We start from the raw sequence: 21,499 nt of genomic DNA, 5'->3' as shown, positions 1-21,499 counted from the left end.
TTTTGTTTGTCTGTATGTATATTTTGATCTCTGCGCTTATTTCTTTGACCTACTCATTTTTTAAAAGTATGTTGTTTAGTTTCCACATTCTTGTGAGTTTGTTTACCTCTTTTTTGCAGTTGAATTCTAGTTTCAAAGCTTTATGATCAGAAAATATGCTTGGTATAATTTCAATTTTTCTGAATTTGCTGATGTTATTTTTGTGGCCCAACATATGGTCAATTCTTGAGAATGTTCTATGTACACTAGAGAAAAATGTGTACTGTAGCACTTTGGGATTAAATATCCTGTAGATGTCTATCATATCCAATTGTTCTAGTGTTTCGTTTAAGGCCAATATTTCTTTATTGATTATCTGTTTGGATGAACGATCAAGAGCTGTAAGTGGTGTATTGAAGTTTTCAAGTATGATTGTATTTTTGTCAGTTTTTGTTTTTTGGTCAGTCTTATATATTTTGATGCTCCTTGGTTTGGTGCATATATATTAAGAAGTGTTATGTCTTTTTGATTCAATGTCCCCTTAATCATTATGAAATGACTGTTTTTGTCTCTGATTACCTTTGCTGTCTTGTAGTTAGCATTGTTAGATATGAGTTTTGCTTCACCGGTTTTTTTGGATGTTATTTGCTTGGAGTATTGTTTTCCAGCCTTCCACTTTGAGTTTGTTTTTTATCCTTGTAGCTTAGATGTGTTTCTTGTAGGCAGCATACAGTTGGATTTTCTTTTTTTAATCCATTCTGCTACTCTGTGTCTTTTTATTGGTGAGTTCAATCCATTTACATTTAGTGTAATTATTGACACTTGAGGGTTTCCTATTGCCATTTTATATATTGCTTTCTGTTAGTTTTGTATCTTGTTTGATTCTTTTCTTTTGTTTTTCTATCATTTGTTTTTGTTTGGTTGTAATCCATACTTCTTTCCTCTGTTACTTCTTTTTTCAAATCATATGCTTCTGTGCTGGTTTTCTCAAGGGTGGTTACCATTAACTAATGGAAAGGGTACCTACCATGTTCATTGTAGTACACTATCTCATGAGTGCTTCTGCACTCCATCCTCCTTTGCTACTGTTAATCTTCGTCCTATCCCTTTTTTTGTTGTTGTTGTCACAGTTTAAATTTGATTTTATTATGTTTTTGTTGGAGCTTTTACTTGTGGTTTTGTTTTGTTTTGTTACCTTTGGTGTATGTGTATTTCAGATTCTCCTGGGATTGTTTTTCTGTCTCTACTTGTTGAATTTGTTGAAATTTCGGGGAGAGGTATCGGAAGCCCTCCTCACAGCACCATTTCTCTGACGTCACTAGTAGTACTTTTAATTCTAGGAGGAACCAGAGAAGATTCTCCTGGTTGTGGAACTGGAGAATGCATCAGGGTTTTGGGAGCCCTGAATGAAAGGGAAGTGTTTTTCCTGTCTGTTTGCTTGTCAGCCAGTGCAAGACTTTAATAAAGGAATGGCCCATCATTTTTTGGCTCCACTGTTTCTTTACCATCTGCCTGAATTCAATGAGAACCTGCATGGCCACAACGGTTGTGACCACTGGCCATACAAGCTAGCAAGGCAATTGGATAGAAGAAAAGCCCATCCCTCCCTCTCCCTTTAAGAATTGCGGGCTTGGCTGGCTTGAAGCCCAAGGTCACTAGCTTGATGCCCAAGGTCACTGGCTTGAGCAAAGGGTCACTGGCTTAGCTGGAGCCCCCCCCCCATCAAGCAGAATAGGTGGTCTTTGAGACAGGAGTCCACCTTTCTCTGTTTCCTTTTTGCACCCACACCTGGCAGGATTTTGACTTTGGTTGCAGCAGGCAGCCGAACCTGCATTTGCATTGTGTGGTTATATCCCTGCAGTTCCAGAACACATTGTTTATCCTGACCTCAGAGCCTACAACTCACTGCTCCCTCTGCCCCTACAATGCATTCTTAGTGACTCACATTCAAGGTTTCATTTTAAATACCACCTCTGCAGAGAAGCCTTCCCCAATCACTGTTTAAATAGACAGCCCCCTCTTCCGCATTCTTTATAAACAGATCTTATCCACATCTTTCATAGCACTAACAATTTCTAATTATACACATATACTTAATTCATTATCCTATATTAGCTTTCTGTATCCTAGCTCATTTCCTGTCTAATTATTATGAAATACACATTTTATTTTATTTTATATTTATTTTGCTATTGTTGGGAAGATAAAATATATTATGCTACTTTGTTAAACATTGCCCATATGGAACCCCGTCGCCCAGGTGATGATATCAGTTGCCATTCTTGCTTGAAATGGGTGTGGTTGTATTAATGTGTGTTGGGGGAGGGCTTTCATGCCAAAAGGTTTTAAAAGGAAGAGAGATCACGTTGTTCCAAGGAAAGAGTGATTATGTTCTAGGAGAAGCCTATTCTGTAGGAGAGCAGAGTAAGGCCATGTGGAGAAGGCCAGGAGAAGCAGCCAAGATGGCGGAGTGCTGAAGAAGAAGCCAGTTTGTGCAGATTTTGTGCAGAGAGAAGGAGATGGAGAACAGAGGTGAATAAGGCTGGTGAGCTAGAAACCTTAGATTCTAGGAAACTTGGATAAGTTCATAGCTTTGTGAGCACTGAATGAGTGGGTTTTGGAGCCCAGTGTGTGTTTTTACTTGCCCACCAGGTGCAAGCTAGGATTAAAGCTAATGGCCCACCAGTTCTTGACTCCATTGTTTCTTTACCGACTGTCCGAATCCAATGTGTACCTGCATGGGCCAGGTGGCTGTGATGATGGCCGTGACTACTGGCTTTACAGATATATTTTGTAAACATAGATAGTTTAGTTTTTTAAAATTTATAATATGATATGCTATATGATATAATATGCACTCCTGCATAGCTTGTTTACTTATTTCTGTCTCCCACCCTAAGAGCAAGAAGGACATCTGTTTTAACCCAAAATAGCTGCCCAGGTCCTCACACAGAGTCTGGCTTGTGGTAAATGATCAAGAACTATTTGTTGAATAAGCTGAGCCTGCATATTTATAAATATTGTGCTGTAAAAATGTACTCATATAATAGCATGCTGGAAAATAATTTAAAATTTTTCATCAAAGTCTTGAGTGTAATATATATTTAAGTGTTCTTACCAATTCTCATTTGTGTTTTGGCCAATAACATGACATGAGGAAGATAGACATTTTTCAAAGGTTGTAATGGACTTGCAGAGTCAGTGTTTGATGAAGGAAATTCAATCGTTTCTCCAAAAGTTAGCATCTGTCAAAGAAACACTGTAATGAGTAATCAGCTAAAGTAGTTTGGAATAAGAAAAACAAAACAAAAAAAATAAGTTTCTAAATCTTGTGGGCACACAAGCTATCTCACCTGTTCAATAAGAATGTTGTGAGACTGAGTCAACAAATTTAAGTTTTCTGTTTTTGAAGAGGGAGTTTCCTTGAATTTCTCTGCTTTAGTTAAGTCATCCAGCAAAAGCAAGCTCCTCACCAGGGTTAAATGAGATCGAGGAGAGAGAAACTCGGTTCCTTCAAGCAAATGTTTTATGGCCTATTAAAATAAAATTATTCCTGTTGATCATAGTGTTTGCAGTTCACTGAAACAAGAGCTGGCGGTATTGGCTGTTATGCATTTGGTACCTAAGGGAATTTAAAATTCTCTCCTTTTGTTCTAAACTGAATCCTTGGGTAAGTATCAACATGAATGAAGTTTTCTTCCTACCTGAAGGTTTGTTACAATGTCTGCTTTTAAATGTTTTTCTTGTAGACCAATGACTACAGCTTGCATCAAGAATTCAGCCTGTAGCTCCTTGTCACCAGCACTTGCTGCCTCCACACACGCTTCATTGATGAGGCTAACATAATCTGTCATATCATTTTCTAAAATAAACAAATGTAGTTATTGAAAATTCACTGAGAAATTGAGAAAATATATATGGATAATATGCCAACATTCATCACAGGAATATTGTATAATATAGAAGAACAGGAAAATACAAAGACAGACAAGAAAAAGACTACATGAAACACTGAAAATAAATGTATTGTAATTTCAAGAAAGTACTTTAGGGTATCCAAATATTACAAAAGTAATAATAATTTTGCATGAAATAACTTATTTTGAGAGACTGATAGAGATAAGTGGATAAATAGGTTTATAAATAGCTAATTACTAATCACTATCAGAAAACATACTGCCAACCTGTGATCTAAGAACTTTACCAATTTAAACCCATTTAATTTTAACAGTAATCCTATGAAACAAGTATACTTATCTCCATTTTACAGAGGAAATTAGGCAAGGGGGGATTAAGAGACGTGGCCAAGATCACATAGCAAGGAAGTGGCAATATGAACATTTGAACCCAAGGCAGCTGGCTCCAGAATCCAGGCTCTGGACCTCTCACCCTATGCTGCCTCCCTGGGTGACAGGAAGATCAGGGCGTGTTAGTATGAACTCTCCTTGCCTGCTTTGCATATGTCAGTAGCACACACGCCGTTTTCAGTGATTTAAGAGACTCCTAAAAATAATTATTCTTATTTAATAACCTGAATTTTTTATTCTGGAAACAAATTAAGATAGAGAGTAATAAAAATGTTAATATTATAATAAAATACATCCCAATAATACCTCTGTTACCTACATAAAATCATTTTTTATAAAAACTTTGATTAAGAATATAGAGCCTGACTGGCAGTGGCACAGTAAATAGAGTGTTAGACTGGCAGGTGGGGGATCCAAGTTTGAAACCCCAAGGTCACTGGATTGAGTGCAGGCTCATCTGGCTTGAGCACGGGCTCACCAGCTTGAGTGTGGGGTTGCTGGCTTGAACGTGGAATCATAGACATGATCCCATGGTCACTGGCTTGAGCCCAAAGGTTGCTGGCTTATGCAAGGGGTCACTCGCTCTGCTGTAACCCCTCCCCCCAATCAAGGCACATATGAGAAAGCAATCAATGAACAACTAAGGTGCCATAATGAAGAATTGATGCTTCTCATCTCTCTCCCTTCCTGTCTGTCCCTATCTGTCCCGTTCTCTGTCTCTCTCTCTCCATCTCTGTCATACACACAAAAAAGAATATAGAATGTGTGTACCTTTCACAATTCCAATGCCATGGATCTGTGCAACAAATGCAGTCACCAGTGCTAGGCAGCACCTCAACCACAGATGAATATTGAAATATTCTCGAGAATTTAGGGAAATAGGATCTAAAAATTCATTATCATCTTTATGTTCAGTGGCCTGCACAAAATTAAAATTATGGTTATCTTCACATTTACTAATGTCAAAATTCTAGCCTAATGCTAAATATAGTATGAATTGGAAGAAGCATCCAATATCATTTAGAGTATTAAATTTTTAATTTCAGAAGTTATTCTTGCACATTCCATAAAACATAAAAAGTACATACAAAAAATAAACAAATAAAAGCACCCATAATCCCATGATTCTCTATTAACATTTTGGTATAGGTCCGAGCTGGTTGGCTCAGTGGTAGAGTGTCAGCTATGTGTGTGAATGTCCTGGGTTCGACTCCCAGTCAGGGCACACAGGAGAAGCACCCATCTGCTTCTCCTCCTCTCCCCCCCACTTTTTCCTTCTCTCTCTCTTCCCCTCTCACAGACAGCCACAGCTCAGTTGGATCGAGCTAGTTGGCCTCAGGTGCTAAGGATGACTCCATGGATCCTCTGCCTCAGGTGTTAGAAATAGCTCCGTTGCAAGTATGGCCCTAGATGGGCAGAGAATCAGTCCCAACAGGGTTGCCAGGTGGATCCTGGTCAGGATGCATGCAGGAGCCTGTCTCTCTATCTCCCCTCCTTTCACTTGGAAAAGGAAAAAACAAACATTCTGGTATACTGCTTTTTAGCCTTTCTTTTTCAGTCTGGGTATCAAAATTGAAAAATAGTTTGGCAGTCTGAATTTTTCATTGTAAATTATATTATCAGCAGTTTCTATGTTCCCCCAAATATTGTAGACACCATCTGAAAGACTGAATAAAATAATACTGGCTAATATTTATTAAATGCTGATCAGATGCTGATCACTGTGCTACATGCTTTATACACATTATTTCATTAAATTCTCTTGACAAGCCCAAGAGGGGTTATTATTATTTCTGTTTTACCAATGAGAGAACTGAGACGTAGAAAGATTATTTGTGTAAGCTTCATCGTATTTTGGCAAAGGTGGGATTCAAACGTGTTTTTCTGAATTGAGAGCCCACAGTCTTAATTCCTCATGTTACATTGCTGTATTCCGCTCACATCCCAAACATGAATTATAACTGATCTACCATCTTTATCATTTCACTTTACAAAGGTGGCCATTGTCCAGAGTTACTAGAAGGGAGGTGCAAAGAGAGCTCTTTCCAGGACGTGGTGGTAGAATCAATCTTATTTAAACACTTGGTAACTTCACAGTCACTTAGACCAACACCCATTTATTCTAGGAATTTCCTGCTTTGCATCATCTCGCCAAATAGCAACACCTGCTATCCAGGAGCAGCTTATGGGTTGGAAGGGAGCTGGAAACGGGACAGACAGGTGAGAAGCCCAGGAGATGAGGGAGAGCTGTTCCTGAACACATAGTCAGAAGTGAACCGACGGCTGGAGACAGATGATGACTACAAGGGGCACAAGTAATAGAGGAGTCTAATATTTAGATTAGCAACACACACAAAAATGCCCATCTGCACATACCTTAATCTCTCAGTGCCTATATTTCCTGTTACTATTAAAAAGCCAATCACAATCTCATTCAGGGTTTCTCACTCTTGACACTACTGACATTGTGTGGCAGATAACTGTTGTAGGAAAGAATCCAGCACCTTATAGAATGCTGAGCAATATTACTGACCTCTATGCACTTTATGGCAGTAGCACCCCCTCTATCTGTGACAACCAAAATGTCTCCTGGGGACACAAAATGGCCTCCAATTAACAACCATCCTTCTAGGTCAATTTTCAGAATTAGATTGCTTTTTATAACTTTGCTTACTTTTAATTTGGTAAGAAATGAGTCTATTTAAAACTCTCAGTTTTACTTATTTGTAATGACAGTAAATATTAACAATTTTATTAGCAAAGTTTAAAATAATGAGCAAAGATTCTATGTGATAAATCTTGATGTTTAAGCCCATGCTATATTATTAAATTATGTGATCATATCAAAAATCCAATTAAATTTCAAATAATTTGCAATGCCACTTGTCAAATAGTTCATGAGCTTAAATGTGGAAGAATATAACTCTGAGAAACCCAAAGTAGGAAACAGCACAGGTGTCACACTGGTAATGCTGAAGTAATAATTAAAAAGTGAAATGAAGAGCAAAATAAAGCAAAACACTTCATTTGTTAGTGATATCAGATCTAGAATTCTATATAGATACATGTGGTGGGATTTTAATGATTATTACATTCAATTCCTTCAGCTCACAAATGAGATATAAATTTAAATTTTTTTTTTTGCCTGACTGGTGGTGGTGCAGTAGATAGAGCATTGTCCTGGGACACTGAGGTCCAGGTTCAAAACCCCAAGGTCGTTGGCTTGAATGTGGGCTCATCCAGCTTAAGCATGGCTCATCAGCTTGAGCACAGGGTCACTGGATTGAGCTAGGGATTATTGACATGATCCCATAGTCATTGGCTGGAGCCCAAAGGTCACTGGCTTGAAGCCCAAGGTCACTGGCTTGAGCCCAAGTTTGTTGGCTTGAGCAAGGGGTCACTGGCTCTGCTGAAGCCCCCTGGTCAAGGCATGTATGAGAAGCAATCAATGAACAACTAAAGTGACACAACTACGAGTTGATGCTTCTCATCTCTCTCCCTTCCTCTCTCTCTCTCTCACAAAAAAAAATTTTTTTAAACATTTAAGGGACTTGCCCAAGTTATACCAGTTAATTAAGAGCATAAACAGGGCTTATGCACATATCTTTATACTCTGAATTCAATGTTTTTACTACTGTACTCCTTTGTTTCATCCACCTAATTAATTGGACAATTTTCTAGCACGCCAACAGTTATTATGAGGGTGAATATTAAATTCATACATACAGAAGCTCCTTGAGAGAGGGAACTCACTGTGTCATCTTCTACCACCTTCTTTTTAAAAAGTTTTGAGTCCTGGAGAAGTTTAAGTATGGAAAATACTATTGCAGCACTATAATAAAGAATACATTTTAAATATAATCAGTATTACACTTGTGGCATTTCTACATTATTTTCTAAGGTTCTTCCTCTGAAAAACCTTCCACTCCCCTATCCAATCCAAAATTGTTAAGTGCCTCTTCTATGTGCTCTAATAGTACCCTGGTCTAAACTCTATGGTGGCATTTATCACATTATTTAATTGCCTGTTAGTTGCTCTACACCTAATCTGTCATATTCCCTGTTGACATAATAGAACCTGAAAAATATTTTTAAATAAAAGCATGTAAACACAAGAATAAATAAAGTTTCCACAATTTAAAACAAAATTTACTGACAACATCACTAACAAAATAAGTACATGTGCATTTTATATGAATCAGAATGTGGTTCTCCAGCTCCCTGAGGTTATAGTATTGTTACTTAACACTATATACTCAGAAATTCTTAAGCAAAATTACTGCTGAATCAATGTCTAGCCAGAAGGGAAATGTACTAAATTAAGAAAACAGAATCAGGAAATAGGAATTCTTCTTATTTCCTGTTGCTCTACACATAAAATTTTCTGCACTTTAGATCACTACATCCTCCTCCCCCATGGAATAATAAATTTATATTGACATCATACTTTTTCAAAATATTTAAATAGATAGCTTCTTTTTTGAATAAAAGGCTTCTTTTTTGAAAATCTATCCCAAAACAAAATTTGAATTACAGAACAATCTACGTACCTGAAAATGCTTATCATAGTGTTATTTACAACATGGAAAGATCAGGTGAAAGCCAAATGGACAATATACCCATCTGTTTCTAACTCCCCGTTTGATGTTTCCTCTTGAATAGTTAGATGACCACATTTACCAGGTGTTACAGGTTGAATTGTGTCCCACCAACATCCTAAACCTTAGTACCTCAGAATAGTTAACTGAATAAATCAAGTTAAAATGAGATCACTGGTGTAGACCCTGCCCCAATTTGATTGTATTCCTAGTGTACCTACAACAAGGGAATATTTGGACAGAGCAACCAAACATCCACAGAAGGCAGATGATGTGAAGACACAGGGAGAAGATGACCATGTGACTGGAGTTATGCATCTATAAGCCAAGGAATGCCAAGGATTGTCAGCAAACACCAGAAACTTGAAAAAGCAAGGTGGACTCTCCCCATTTAGAGCTTTCAGAAAGAGCACAGCCCTGCTGACACCTTGATTTTGGACTTCCAGCCTCCAGAACTGTGAAACAATAAAATTCTATTGTTTTAAGTCACCCAGTTTTTGATACTTTGTTATGGCAGCCTTAGGAAAATTGATAGGTTAAACGCTGCTCCTGTTGCTCCCAACAACTCTGCCAAACTTTGTCCTTTTCCCTGTCCTCCATCCCACAGGCAGAACCCAGAATCACCGCTACTTCCTCTTCAACTCACCCTTGATGTTTAATCCACCAACAAGTTCTGTTAGCTTCAACTTTTAAATATGGATATCAGCCAGCAGCTCCTCACCTCACCTCCTCCAATGCTAAAGCCTCTGTCCGATCCATCATCATGTCTGGGCTGGATAACTATAGGAGCTTCCTGACCAGCCTTCCCACTGTGGCTCTTGCCCCTGCAGTCCCAGTCTCCAGATAGCAGCAAGAGCAATCCCATCAAAATGTAAATCAGATCACGATACTTCCCCTCATACATGTTCCAGAGGCCTCCCGTGTCCCTGGATTGTGGTCAGCACACCTCCTCATTTAGGTCAGTTACTGGCCTAAGTATATGATCTGCTTTGTCAGTGTGGGAGAAGGTATTGGCTCTGTTTGTAGGTTTCTCACGTATAAAATGGGATTATTTCAAGGATTCAATGAGATATTTATTCTTCAATTTCTTAAAATGTGTGTGTGTGTGTGTGTGTGTGTGTGTGTGTGTGAGAGAGAGAGAGAGAGAGAGAGAGCCCCTGCTATAGGCCAGGAACAAACCTCAGGTCTATAGTTACAGTCCCAGGCTTCATGGAACTGACATTCTAGTGAGGGTGGGATGTGCTTAGAGAACAGGAGTGCGCGGCGAACAGCTGGCACTCGGTGCATGCTAGCTGTTATCTTTATTAGTATATTGAGTCAGCCAGGAGGAATGCAGAGAAGAAACAAAATTGATTTTTTTCTAAGTTGTTAACCAGAATGAAAAACTCTGTGCAATTATTGAATTTTAAAATCCCAAGATTCTACTGGGTCATTAAAATGGTAGAGATATTTGTAGACTAAGGCATTGTTCCTGATTATATGAACTAATAGGTTTTTACTTCTAGTAAAGCTAAACCAACAAGAAAACAAAAAGAAAAAATGTAACACTGATTCATTACGTATAAAGATGTGAAAATTCCTTTCCCCAAGACTCTTCCTCCATGAGGACACACAGGTGTTTCCGTGGCACCTTGTTCACTGGGTAGCTCCAGAGGCTAGCGCAGGAAAGCCATTAGAGGACACACAGGTGTCTCCGTGGCACCTTGTTCACTGGGCAGCTCCAGAGGCTAGCGCAGGAAAGCCATTAGAGGACCCGGGGGGAGGGGTAGTGGTGCTCATAGCATTATTTTGATTCTGAAGATTTTGATTTTGATTTCAAGAGAAATGAGGTATGAGGTTTGGAATCTTGCTAACCCCAAACTTAATGAATAAAACAGAAACATAGTAGTTTGTACGAATCCACCTGGTATTAGAAGATACTAATCCAACTGGTACTACTTAGTTGTGAAATGGAAAATTCCTAGTTTCTCCTCTGCACTTGACAGACAAAGTGTGGAAGGATTACCCACTATAAACAGTCCAAAATCCCAAAGGAAGGAAGTTTCATGCTGACATAAAAGGCTCAGATGTTATCTCATTTAGACAATAAATTAAATAGAAAGGAGAATACAAAGGAATATTTATTTTTTTAAAAAAAACAGGATTCTGATAGAGGCAGCCCTAAAAGAAGTAGAAATATAGTTTGAATAACTTTGATCCCATTTTTCTAATTAATATTCATGACAGAAATGGTCAGTTTGTTCTCCTAAAACCCATGCGGCTCACTTTACCTGTCACCCAAGGGAATGTGCCTTTCAATTTCCTTGACACATAATTTTATTAGAAGTATCATGAAATGTCAAGCTAGCCATCATTTGGGAAAGAGACTGTCCAACACTTTCAGCAGCTCCCAAACAGAAGCTCATGGGGGGTCAAGTTCACCCAAGAGAAACTCATTCATCTTGACAGTAGGCTCCCCCAAATGACAACTCTGCTGCGAAAAGGCAATAACCTCAAAGTCTTGCAGGTTTTGTCCTAAGGGCCAGGTTCATGTATTTAAAATAGGAGTGATTCTGATACACTGGCACATTATTTGCATATGTCTATCTGGTCTTCAAATTAAACTTCTTTTGTAACACTCCTTTCTGTGGCCACTTTGTAATTTTTAGCTTCTAGTTTCCTTCTTCCAAAAAAAAAAATCACTCATATCCTCCCTACCAAAAGGGAGTAAGACATGCTGCAGAGAGCTGGGAAAAGAATAAAGGTATGTGACAAAATTAAAAAAAAAAAATTCTAGGACTGCTGTTGCTGTGTGGGACACTGTTGGAGAAAAGAGCTCTATCTTTTCTATTCTATAGGAAATTATATAGTCATATATTTTGCTGTCATAAATATTTAAATATTCATATCTAGGTATGTTCACATCATTTATTTTCTGTATAAAATCATATAGTAAAAGTTCCTCCTCTCTTCACACTTCAATGAAGAAAATGGTGTATTATTATGCTAAGCCTGTTTGACCATCAATCAGTTACCACTATATTCTTAAAGACAGTCATAAATGTGACAATATAATAACAGCAGTTCTCAAGCTTTCTTTATCTCAGCACTCACTTAAATCTTTAAAAATTCTTGAGATCCCCAAAGAGCTCCATGAATATTTATCATATTAGAATATAAGCTGAGACATTTTCTTTAATTTTTTCATTGATTTGAGAGAGAAAAGATGGAAGGAAAAAGAGACAGGCAGACAGACAGAAGCTTCAACTCATTATTCCATTTAGTTGTTCCATATAGTTGTGCACTCATTGGTTGCTTCTCATTATGTGCTCTGACCAGGGGTCAAAGTCGTGACCTCGATGCCCAGGCTGGCTCTCTATCCATTGAACCACTGGCCAGAGCCATAAACTGAGAAATTCTTAACTGCACAGTATTTATTATAAACCCACTATATACTAATAGAATACCTTTAAATTTTGTTTTAAATACTATCTTTTCCAAAACATCAAGAAAATTAGTGAAAAGAAAGCCATTATTTTTGCAAATCTCTTTAATGTATGGCTTAAGAGAAAATCTGCTTAACAGAAGACTCTCATATCTGCTTCTACATTGTCTATTGTGACATATCGTTTTGGCTGAAGTAGATGAAAAAGACTAGGCCTCACAAAGATAGTTGTTGGAAATAGGAGGAGTATTTTAATAGCTTCTTCAAATAATTGTGAATATTGTTCTTTAATACTACACCAAAATGTGACAAGTGATAGTTCCTTAACAGTCTGTGCAATGACAAACTTTTCCTACTCCCTTACCTTGAAACCTATTGGTCTATCTTAGTGAATTTCTACCGGTATGCCACAAGAATTGTTAAAACATGCAATACCTGACTATTTAGTCAGGGGCACTGACCTCTCTTCCCTTATACTGACAGCAGCCAATTCAATAACCATCCAGTGTAAATGCCCTGTCTTGAACCATAAATATATAGGTCTTTTAAATAGAATTAAATCTTATTGGTCACATCTCATAATAAGGTTGCATTTGATTGGTTAATTCTTGGTACCAGAAATCCTTATATACAAGTATAGGCACTTGATTTATTAAAAACTCACTTTGGAGCAAAAGGGGTAGGTATTTACTATTTTTATTTTTTATTTTTTTGGTAAGTTGATCAAAATTATACCTATTTTTTGTCAAGTTGGCAAAAAATATAATATATATTTTTGGTGTGCTCCAGAATTTTAGTAATTAGTTTATGTGTTTCATGAGATTAAAAAAAGGTTGAAAATCACTAGTCAATCTTGCTAACCAGGATTTTGCAACATCAAAATACTATCTCCCTGAATTATGAAAATCTTCTTAATGTTGAAACATTTTATTACACAATTTTTAAAAAATCTCATCAGAAAAATCTAAGCATTAGAAAACTGTCAAGCTCACAATGACAAATACAAATTTTCCAAAATTCTAGCTTTACCATAAAAGGTTAGATGTATGATTGGTTACAAATACTATAAGTCATTTTCCTAGAAGTGGCAGGTCCATTTTGCTCATTTTCAATAAAATTCCTATCAAATACTAAAGTTTGAATAACTGTTTTGATTCACAGTGAGCTCCCACAAGTTTTACCAATGTAGCTTTTGTAGCATCAATGCAAATGCCAATACAAGAAGGCAAATGACATCTTGGTTTTATGATAAAATAGTTTTAGAGACCCTGAAAAGTTCTCAGGGACATCCCTAGAGATCTGCAGACCACACTTGGAGAATGACCTCTCCAAACAGACTTTATGGATTTTCATCACTGCTTAGGAACCACAAAGATTGTTAATTTCTAAGAACCTATACTGTCTCTAGCATAAAATCAAATTTAGATGTGGTTAATCATGGAAAGCCCTTCAGTCAAGGCTCACACTGATGAGATGATTCCAGGTTTCCAATCAAAGCAAAAGGGGGTTTCTGCTGAACTGATTGCCCCTCTGCAAAAGCTGCAAGTGGGCTTCTCCATTTTGAAGAGAATGACCATTGAAAAATGAACTCCAGATTCTGAATCTAATGTAGAGAGTTTAATCCCTGAAATTTCAGTATAATGAAGTAAAGGAGATTAAAAAAAATTTCTTGACCTGTAGTTTTAAGAATAATTATGTTTTAAAACTCCCTTGAATAATAAAAGTAAGTAGGCTCTATTAACCTGGGTATTTATACCACATAGGGATATTTAACAAATTAGGGTGAGGAAGAATCTCTTCTGTGCATAGACGCACCTGTACGCCGCCCGGTGTCTCTGCAGGGCGATGGCCGCCAGCTGCAGCCTGGCCTGCACCATGATCTCCAACTGGCCCACAGAGCACTGACAGAGGTTCCTGTGGCCTGGATACTCCACTTCTGACACAAGGGAGTTCAGCTTGTGTTCAGCTTCTGCCAGTAAAACTGACTGAAAAACAAAGACCATACAATCACGTAAGTTCAGAAATAATACAAATAATGCCTTGTTCTTATTCATCAATTTTTCTTAACTGAAAAGTAGCCCTGAGTGGTTAGCCCAATGCATAGAGTATTGGCCCAGTGTGTGGTCCTCCTGGGTTCAATCCCTGGTTAAGGCACAAATGAGAAGTGACCATCTTCTTCTCCCCCCTCGCTCTCCCCCTTCTCTCTCTTCCTCTCCTGCAGCCAGTGGCTCGAATGGTTTGAGCATCAGCCCCAGGCATTGAGGATAGCTTGGTTGATTCGAGCATCAGTTCCAGAGGGGGGGTTTCCAGGGTGATCCCAGTCTGGCCGCATGTAAGAGGCTGTCACACTATCTCCCCTCATCTCACTTTTAAAAATTTAAAAAGAAAACTGAAAAATAACAACAAATAGATGCATACTCATCAGTGAATAGCAAAAATGGAATAGAGAAGGAAGGTGAGGGTGAGAGGAAGCATGTACAGCAGTTACCCTCTATTGCACGCACAGCCAAGGCTCATGCATGCTTGTTTACAGCAATTACATTCAATAAAGTTGTTGCACAAGCATGGAATTAGCAAATGCTGAACCACCATTCCTAGGGGAGATACAGAGATAGTCAACTGATCAATATGTAACCTTGTTCAATGTGTGTTTGTGTGCAATGACACATTATTTAATATATATTATAGATTCATTAACCTTGAATTCACAGCCAATAGCTCTATAGCTCAGGCCTGATTGAAACATAACACACCTATTTTCTCTATAAGGCATGTCACAGTCCTCTTGCACTTAGAAACAGTAAACAGCACTTTAGCACTAGAGTTGTAGGTCATTTTAAATATGAAATCAACAACCAAAAAGACAAAAATTCAAAAACTGTGGCAATAAATAGACCATGAAAAGGACACTTGTTTATAGTGTGAGAATGAAAACAAGAACTCAGAGCACTGCCTTGTCCGACCCAGCTGGGAATGCGTGTGCCGGGCAGATCGCAGTTTTCTACGCTCTGCTCATGTCCACAAATGACCACAAAAGAGCCATAAATATTGATTTGGGGTTGCAAATAAATTTTACTATTGGGAAATTGGCAAAGACTGAATCTGTGAATAGCAAGGATCGACTGCATTTCAAGTTAAACTCTCGTCACCTAGCTGGTAATGTAAAGATAATGAGATTTTACAGTGAGCAATCAATAGAAAATAGCAACCTGACATGGCAAAATAGAAAGGGATCAACCAATCTTTCAAGGAACAGGCCTCTAAAATCTCATTTGTACAGAGCAGTAAATATTATATAAGTTGTAGGCCAATTTGTAGGATGGTTAAGAACATGATCTATATTTTATGAGTCCCACAACGTTAGTGAATTTCTGTCTAAGCCTCGATTTTCTCACGGTTCAGCACAACATAGTTCAAAAATGATTAATACCTACATCATTGAGCTGTGAAAATAATCATGCGAAGTGCCTGTCACATGGTAAGAATTAAATAAATGGTAGCTGTTTTTGTTGATGTTGTCATCACTATTATTAGAAAATGAGAAACGGTATAGAAATCTCAAATCCTATCAAATAGAGGACCATATATTCTACAGCACCTAATTGGGTTGTATAGTCAAAGTCTGACACCTCAAGTTTCTGACTTCTCTCATGAAGAATAGACTCCAACTCACCTGAACCCATGTTTATGCAAGAAAAGCTATCTGGTCTCCTCACAGCAAGCACAGCCCAGAAAATGGGCCTGTCCATGGCCAATAGAAGGCATCCTGGTAATTAATTTGTTAAGATTTGAAAACATTTTTAAACTTGCCTTTATTGTGTTAAGAGGTAAATCATTTTTCCCTTTTCTAAGATGAGTAAGTGAGCCTCCATCATCCTTTAAACACAGCTCTATAAGACAAAATTTTGAAAGAACCAAGGGTATCTGTGGTTAGTTTAAAAATTAATTCTACTTTATAAAACTCATCATTAATTGGGAAACTGCCCATAAATTTAAAGCTAAAAACTCACAGTGATAATTAGAAATACACTACTGTATCAAATAGTCTCTAAACATCATACATTAGAAGACTGAGGCTAATTTATACAACTCAGACAATTCCGAAAGGATCATTCAGATGCTTAGTGATGTTATTCAAGAGATAGGCTGCTGGTTCCTCCCCGGAATTCCAGAACCCCTTAAGGTCCTTAAAGCATTTGGGATCTTCCAGATATTTATAATATTTCAATAAGATCTTCTTGGAAGCATCAGTTCTACTAATTTGTACAAGCTTTAAGACCAGAGAGTGATACCATTTGGAACAGCACAACTGACAAACCAAATGTCTCAGAATTCCCACCCACAATCCAAAGCTGGCCCTTATTCTGAGCCAGGGAGAATTGAGAGAATTTAGCTCACAGACATTTTCTGCTTTGATAAACCTGGCTTATAGACTACAAAAGAGAGAAAAAAACATACGGTATTATTTGACTGGGAATTACTGCAAAAATTATTCACATAAGGAAACTCTGTCAAATAGAAAGAGGACATCTAGAAAAACATGGGACTGAATACACTAGACTTCCTTATTCCTCCTACCTGCTCTTCTCCTACATTAGGAGGCTCTGGAGCTAGGGGTGCACGGAGTGTAAGGGAGGGTTTGAGCATTGGGGATGACCCTGCAGAAAGATCTGGGACTGGGTCTTCTCCCTTGAGGAAGAAAGTGAAATACAAAGATGGAAAGCAATTGCCTGGCGCTTGGTATGGAAGAACCCGTAACGAGCATCAATATGAGAGGAGTATTAGCCCAGAGGAGTCTGACCCGCGTTTGCCTCACTGCTCTCTCTGCCTCCTCTGTGGCTCTTCTCTGTGTGACCCTTCCATGTTATGGCATGTCCCTTCTCTTGGGAGCTGTAAGTAATAAACTGTGTTTTCAATAGCAGCCATCTCCTAATCTTTTGGCCTTACCATATGTGAATAATAATAAAATTAACATTTTAAAGCAAAGGCCAATATTACTCTGATACCAAAACTAGACAAAGACACAACAAGAAAAAAAGCTACAACCAAAATCTCTTATAAATATGGACTCAAACATCTTTATTGAAATACTAGCTAACAGAAACCAGCAACACATAAAAAAATTGTATACCATGATCAAGTGGGATTTATCCCAAAAAAGCAAGGTTAAAAACTCAAAAATCAGTTAATATAATGTACCATATTAATAGAATAAAAAGCAAAACCATAGAATCATCTTAATAAATACAGAAAAATCATTTCATAAAATCATGTCATAAAATTTTTATGGTGACATCTAATACAGTTGGAAAGTACACATACACTGTGGGCTATAAATTCCATCCATGGTGTCCTATCCTGTAACAATACACACTGTATCACTTGGATATGGAGCACTTCAGCACTGTTCTCTAGAAACAAAATGAATGCACATCAACAGAAGGGGTGGTTGAATAACCATGGCACATCCACAGCTTAGAATACTGCACAGCCAATATGGTGAACCAAAGCAAAGCAGTTGACTTAATAGTTGTTTTATTGAGGTTTTTCTGCTTGAGAAAGGCAAGGTGAAGAAAAATATAAAAATGCATCATGCATAAATAAATGACAAATCCATTTATACGTATATATATATAAATGTATGTATATGGAGATATATGGATGGATATAGATATGCATGTACTTAAACTCAAGCATATATGAGTGAATGTAGTATAAGCTTAGAAGAAGATAGGGAAGAATAGATACTAGATTGTAACTAGGATTACTGGGGGTGGAGAGGGGTATAGTTGGAGAAAGTGAAGAGAAAGAAAAGCAAGCAAACAATAAAACAAAAGATTACCTTTCAAGTTTGGGAGGGTCACTCTGCTCCTCTCAGAAATAAATCCATGGTGGCCTGTTTTAAACATATTTTCTGGGACACAATTTATTGTTTCAGCCAAACTTATTAAAAAGTATGCTTTAACAAGAGAAAATTTATTTAAAAGATGTTGATGGCCAATTGTAACCAGAATTTGAGGCAAACCTTTATTCATTAATTCATCAAGTGCCTAAAAAAATGGGAAGAAAAATAATTTTAAAAGGCAAATAATTAAAATATTGTTTTTAGATAGTATTAACATCAGTCACCTTTTGCATCCCTCCTTTGGTTTGGGGTGAAAGAACACAGAGACGGACATGAGGTACCATAAATAGCAGGATGATGGAGAGAAACACGTGATTTCAGAACCATCCCAGCAGTTCCACAGTGCTTCTGTGGTTCCCACCAATTTGTGGTTTGTGCCTCATGAACCCAGCCCTACTGCAGAATGAGTGGATGAGAGCTGAGAGCAAAGGAGCAGACACCTTCAGCATAGAGGAACTGCAAAAGCTCATTAGCCATGCATGCAGGTTGCTTTAGCATGAGGAAATTAGAGCTACAAGGTCAAGAATGGGAAGAATAGGTGGGCAAGCAAGCTTCCTACCCAGCTTAGATCTGCGCTCAATCATTAGAGCTCCACTTTGTGTACACCCTTAACTCCCTGGCTCCAGTCCCATAAATATACACTTCCTTGGCAAAATCATAGCCCTGGTAAAATCTAACATAGAACCTTCTTGGGGCATACACCCTGCAGTTGAAGAAGATTAGAGAAAATGATGCAGTCATGATCAGTGGTCCACGTTAAATTCTTGATCAAACCTCAGTGCTCTTTGGTCATCATTCTACATTTTCCTAGTCCATTCATTCTCACTCTCTGATAGACAATTGTGTCTTTCTTATTTCTAAATTTTAACTCTTCTTTCCCAGTGTACTTCCAAGCTAATGACCTTGCTTCCCCTACTTAACTGAGAAAAGTGAAGCAGGCAAAGTAATGTCCACAGACCTCACAGCTCCACCATCTCTCCAACCTACCCACGCAACTGTCCCACAACTCTGCCTTTCCTCCTGCCACTTAGCCATCCAACCTCTCCCCACTGGTCTATTCAGTCATTCTCCCTACATCGTAAACGTTCCTTTCTACAGCAACATTCCCACCAGCGCACAGCCACACTGTCCTCTCCATCTCGTAAAACAAAAACCTAATATCCTGACTTTCTCTCCAGCTAATTGCCTGATTCTTTCCAGACTTGTCAATATTCTAACCTTTCTCCTTTCACTTGCTTATAAACCCACTCCTTCCCAACATTGAAAGCATTTGGTCAATGTCACCAATGGCCTACACTTGACTAAATCCATGTTGAATTCTTAGTCTTCATATGTCATATAATCTAAGACAGTGATTTTTCAACCAGTGTGCCTCAAGAATTTTTAAAACATGGATACCTGACTATTTAGTCAGTGACACTGACCTCTTTTCCCTTAGATTGTCAAATTCAAAAATGACAACAGCCAACACAACAATAGCCGTCCAGTGTGAACCAATCAATATTATATATTTTTTGTCATATCAGCAAAAAATATACTTTTTGGTGTGCTGCAAAATTTTCATAATTAGTTTATGTGTGCCATGAGATGAAAAAGGTTGAAAATTGCTATCTAAGACATTATTTCATATGCCAATTAAACTGTCAGATGGCCTCAACTGTCAACTTCATTCTAATTTCAATGATGTTAAATGTGGGAAAAAAAGGCATGTTTAGGACTCAGTAAATTATGGTGCTTGACTCATCAGCAAAATTTGACACTATTAATCATTTCCCCTTCTGAAAGTGCTTCTCTTAGCTTTTAAGCCACCATGCTCCTTTGATTTCTTTCTCATCCTCTCAGCCACTCCTTGTCAGTCTTCCTCGCTGGTCCCTCTTCTTCTCCTGCACCTCTTAATACTGGAGTGCCTCAGGCCTCGGTCCTCTTCTGTCTCCTCACTCCCTCTGTTTAGATTATCTTAATCAGGCTTATGATTTTAACTTCATCTAAATTCTGGTGAAATGAAAGTTTTCTCTCCAGTTCCAATTTCTCTTCTGAATTCAAGACACGTTGAATCAACTTCTGACTCAACACTTTCACTTGAATGTCTAATAGATATTTCACATTGAACATGTCCAAAACTGTATTCCTAGTCTCCCCCACAACCACACACACACACTTAAATATAAATTCTCTGAGGGATGGGGATTTGTACTGTTGACTGACTGATGTGTTTGATTGACAGCACGAGAATAGTGCCTTGTGTACAATAGGCTCTATTTTTTAAATTAATATAAAATGCAGGTGCTGGAGCTGACTATTCTAGAAAAAGAAGGAAATTATTTGCTTTATGTGCACTGATAATAAAAAATCTCATTGTCTGGGTGAGTTTGAGGCCATGCTGGCAGTGGGGTGGTCTGTTGCTATTGTTCATTCTCCTTTCTTAACCTTTTCTGGAGTGTGGAAATGTACACAAAAAGCCAGACTTGGAGCAGCACTGAGCCTGAGCTGGGAGCACACTGTTGTACTAGGAAAATGGTTGATATTCCAGATCTACAGAAAAAATGTCAGGTTGGTTGGGGGGTGGGGGAGTGGCGTTTTCTTTTTTCTTTCCTCTCCTCAGTCGTGATTTAATGAGTCTTGACAATTACACACAAACCCTTGAGAATCAAAGGAAGATTAATTAAAAATGCTATTTAACACTCCTTTCTCTCACTCTACACAAAAAACTTAAAATGTAATCTGAAGACTCTTAAACAGGCCAACAGTTCTGTTTTAATTAATTAGCTCATAGAAATCAGGCTTCCATTATACTGTCAGTCTCTTTTTGTTTAAAAAGAAATGATTAGGCAGACAGTCCTTTTAGACCCCAAGCCACTCCTTAAAAAAGTGTTTTTAGAATGCTTTGGCACTTGTGACTGGAAAGAAAGAAATATTCTTCAACATCCCAAGATCTTGGAACACTAAAATAAAATATGAATATGCATTTGTATCTTTTGAATACTAGCTCTTTCATTTCAGGAAACTTGCTGATAAATTAAAATAAACATTAAGGCAAAAACAATGAATCATCTGAAGCATAATTATATGTAAAGTTTGTGGAATATAATGAATAGTAATAGAAAAGTAATAATATTATATTTAATAAAAGATGGATATATTCCTATCAAAATTAGAAAGAACAAAAATAAAGCAATTTTGAGGAAGTCTTTCAAAAGTATTTAATAAAAGTAAATACATTATTTAATAAAACAGAATGTTGTTTTCTAGCATTAAAAAATAAAATTATGTATCTCTGTCTATATGC

General features: G+C 37.6%; 1 protein-coding gene across 1 annotated transcript in view; it reads right to left on the bottom strand.

Moving 5' to 3' along the window:
- The window catches only part of CFAP54 (cilia and flagella associated protein 54), a 317,030-nt gene that overhangs the window by 95,365 nt on the left and 200,166 nt on the right, over positions 1 to 21,499 (bottom strand). The window contains exons 49-56 of the mRNA XM_066262086.1: positions 18,151 to 18,358; positions 16,115 to 16,198; positions 14,124 to 14,289; positions 8,013 to 8,118; positions 5,058 to 5,205; positions 3,684 to 3,841; positions 3,333 to 3,512; positions 3,098 to 3,224 (exon numbers count right to left, since the gene is read on the bottom strand). Coding sequence (XP_066118183.1) covers positions 3,098 to 3,224; positions 3,333 to 3,512; positions 3,684 to 3,841; positions 5,058 to 5,205; positions 8,013 to 8,118; positions 14,124 to 14,289; positions 16,115 to 16,198; positions 18,151 to 18,358 — 1,177 coding nt within the window. The remainder of the gene's footprint in view (positions 1 to 3,097; positions 3,225 to 3,332; positions 3,513 to 3,683; positions 3,842 to 5,057; positions 5,206 to 8,012; positions 8,119 to 14,123; positions 14,290 to 16,114; positions 16,199 to 18,150; positions 18,359 to 21,499) is intronic.

The sequence above is a fragment of the Saccopteryx bilineata genome, chromosome 1 (genome assembly GCF_036850765.1).
Source record: "Saccopteryx bilineata isolate mSacBil1 chromosome 1, mSacBil1_pri_phased_curated, whole genome shotgun sequence".
In the NCBI taxonomy this organism is placed as follows: domain Eukaryota; kingdom Metazoa; phylum Chordata; class Mammalia; order Chiroptera; family Emballonuridae; genus Saccopteryx; species Saccopteryx bilineata.
This window is presented reverse-complemented; position numbering and strand designations above follow the sequence as displayed.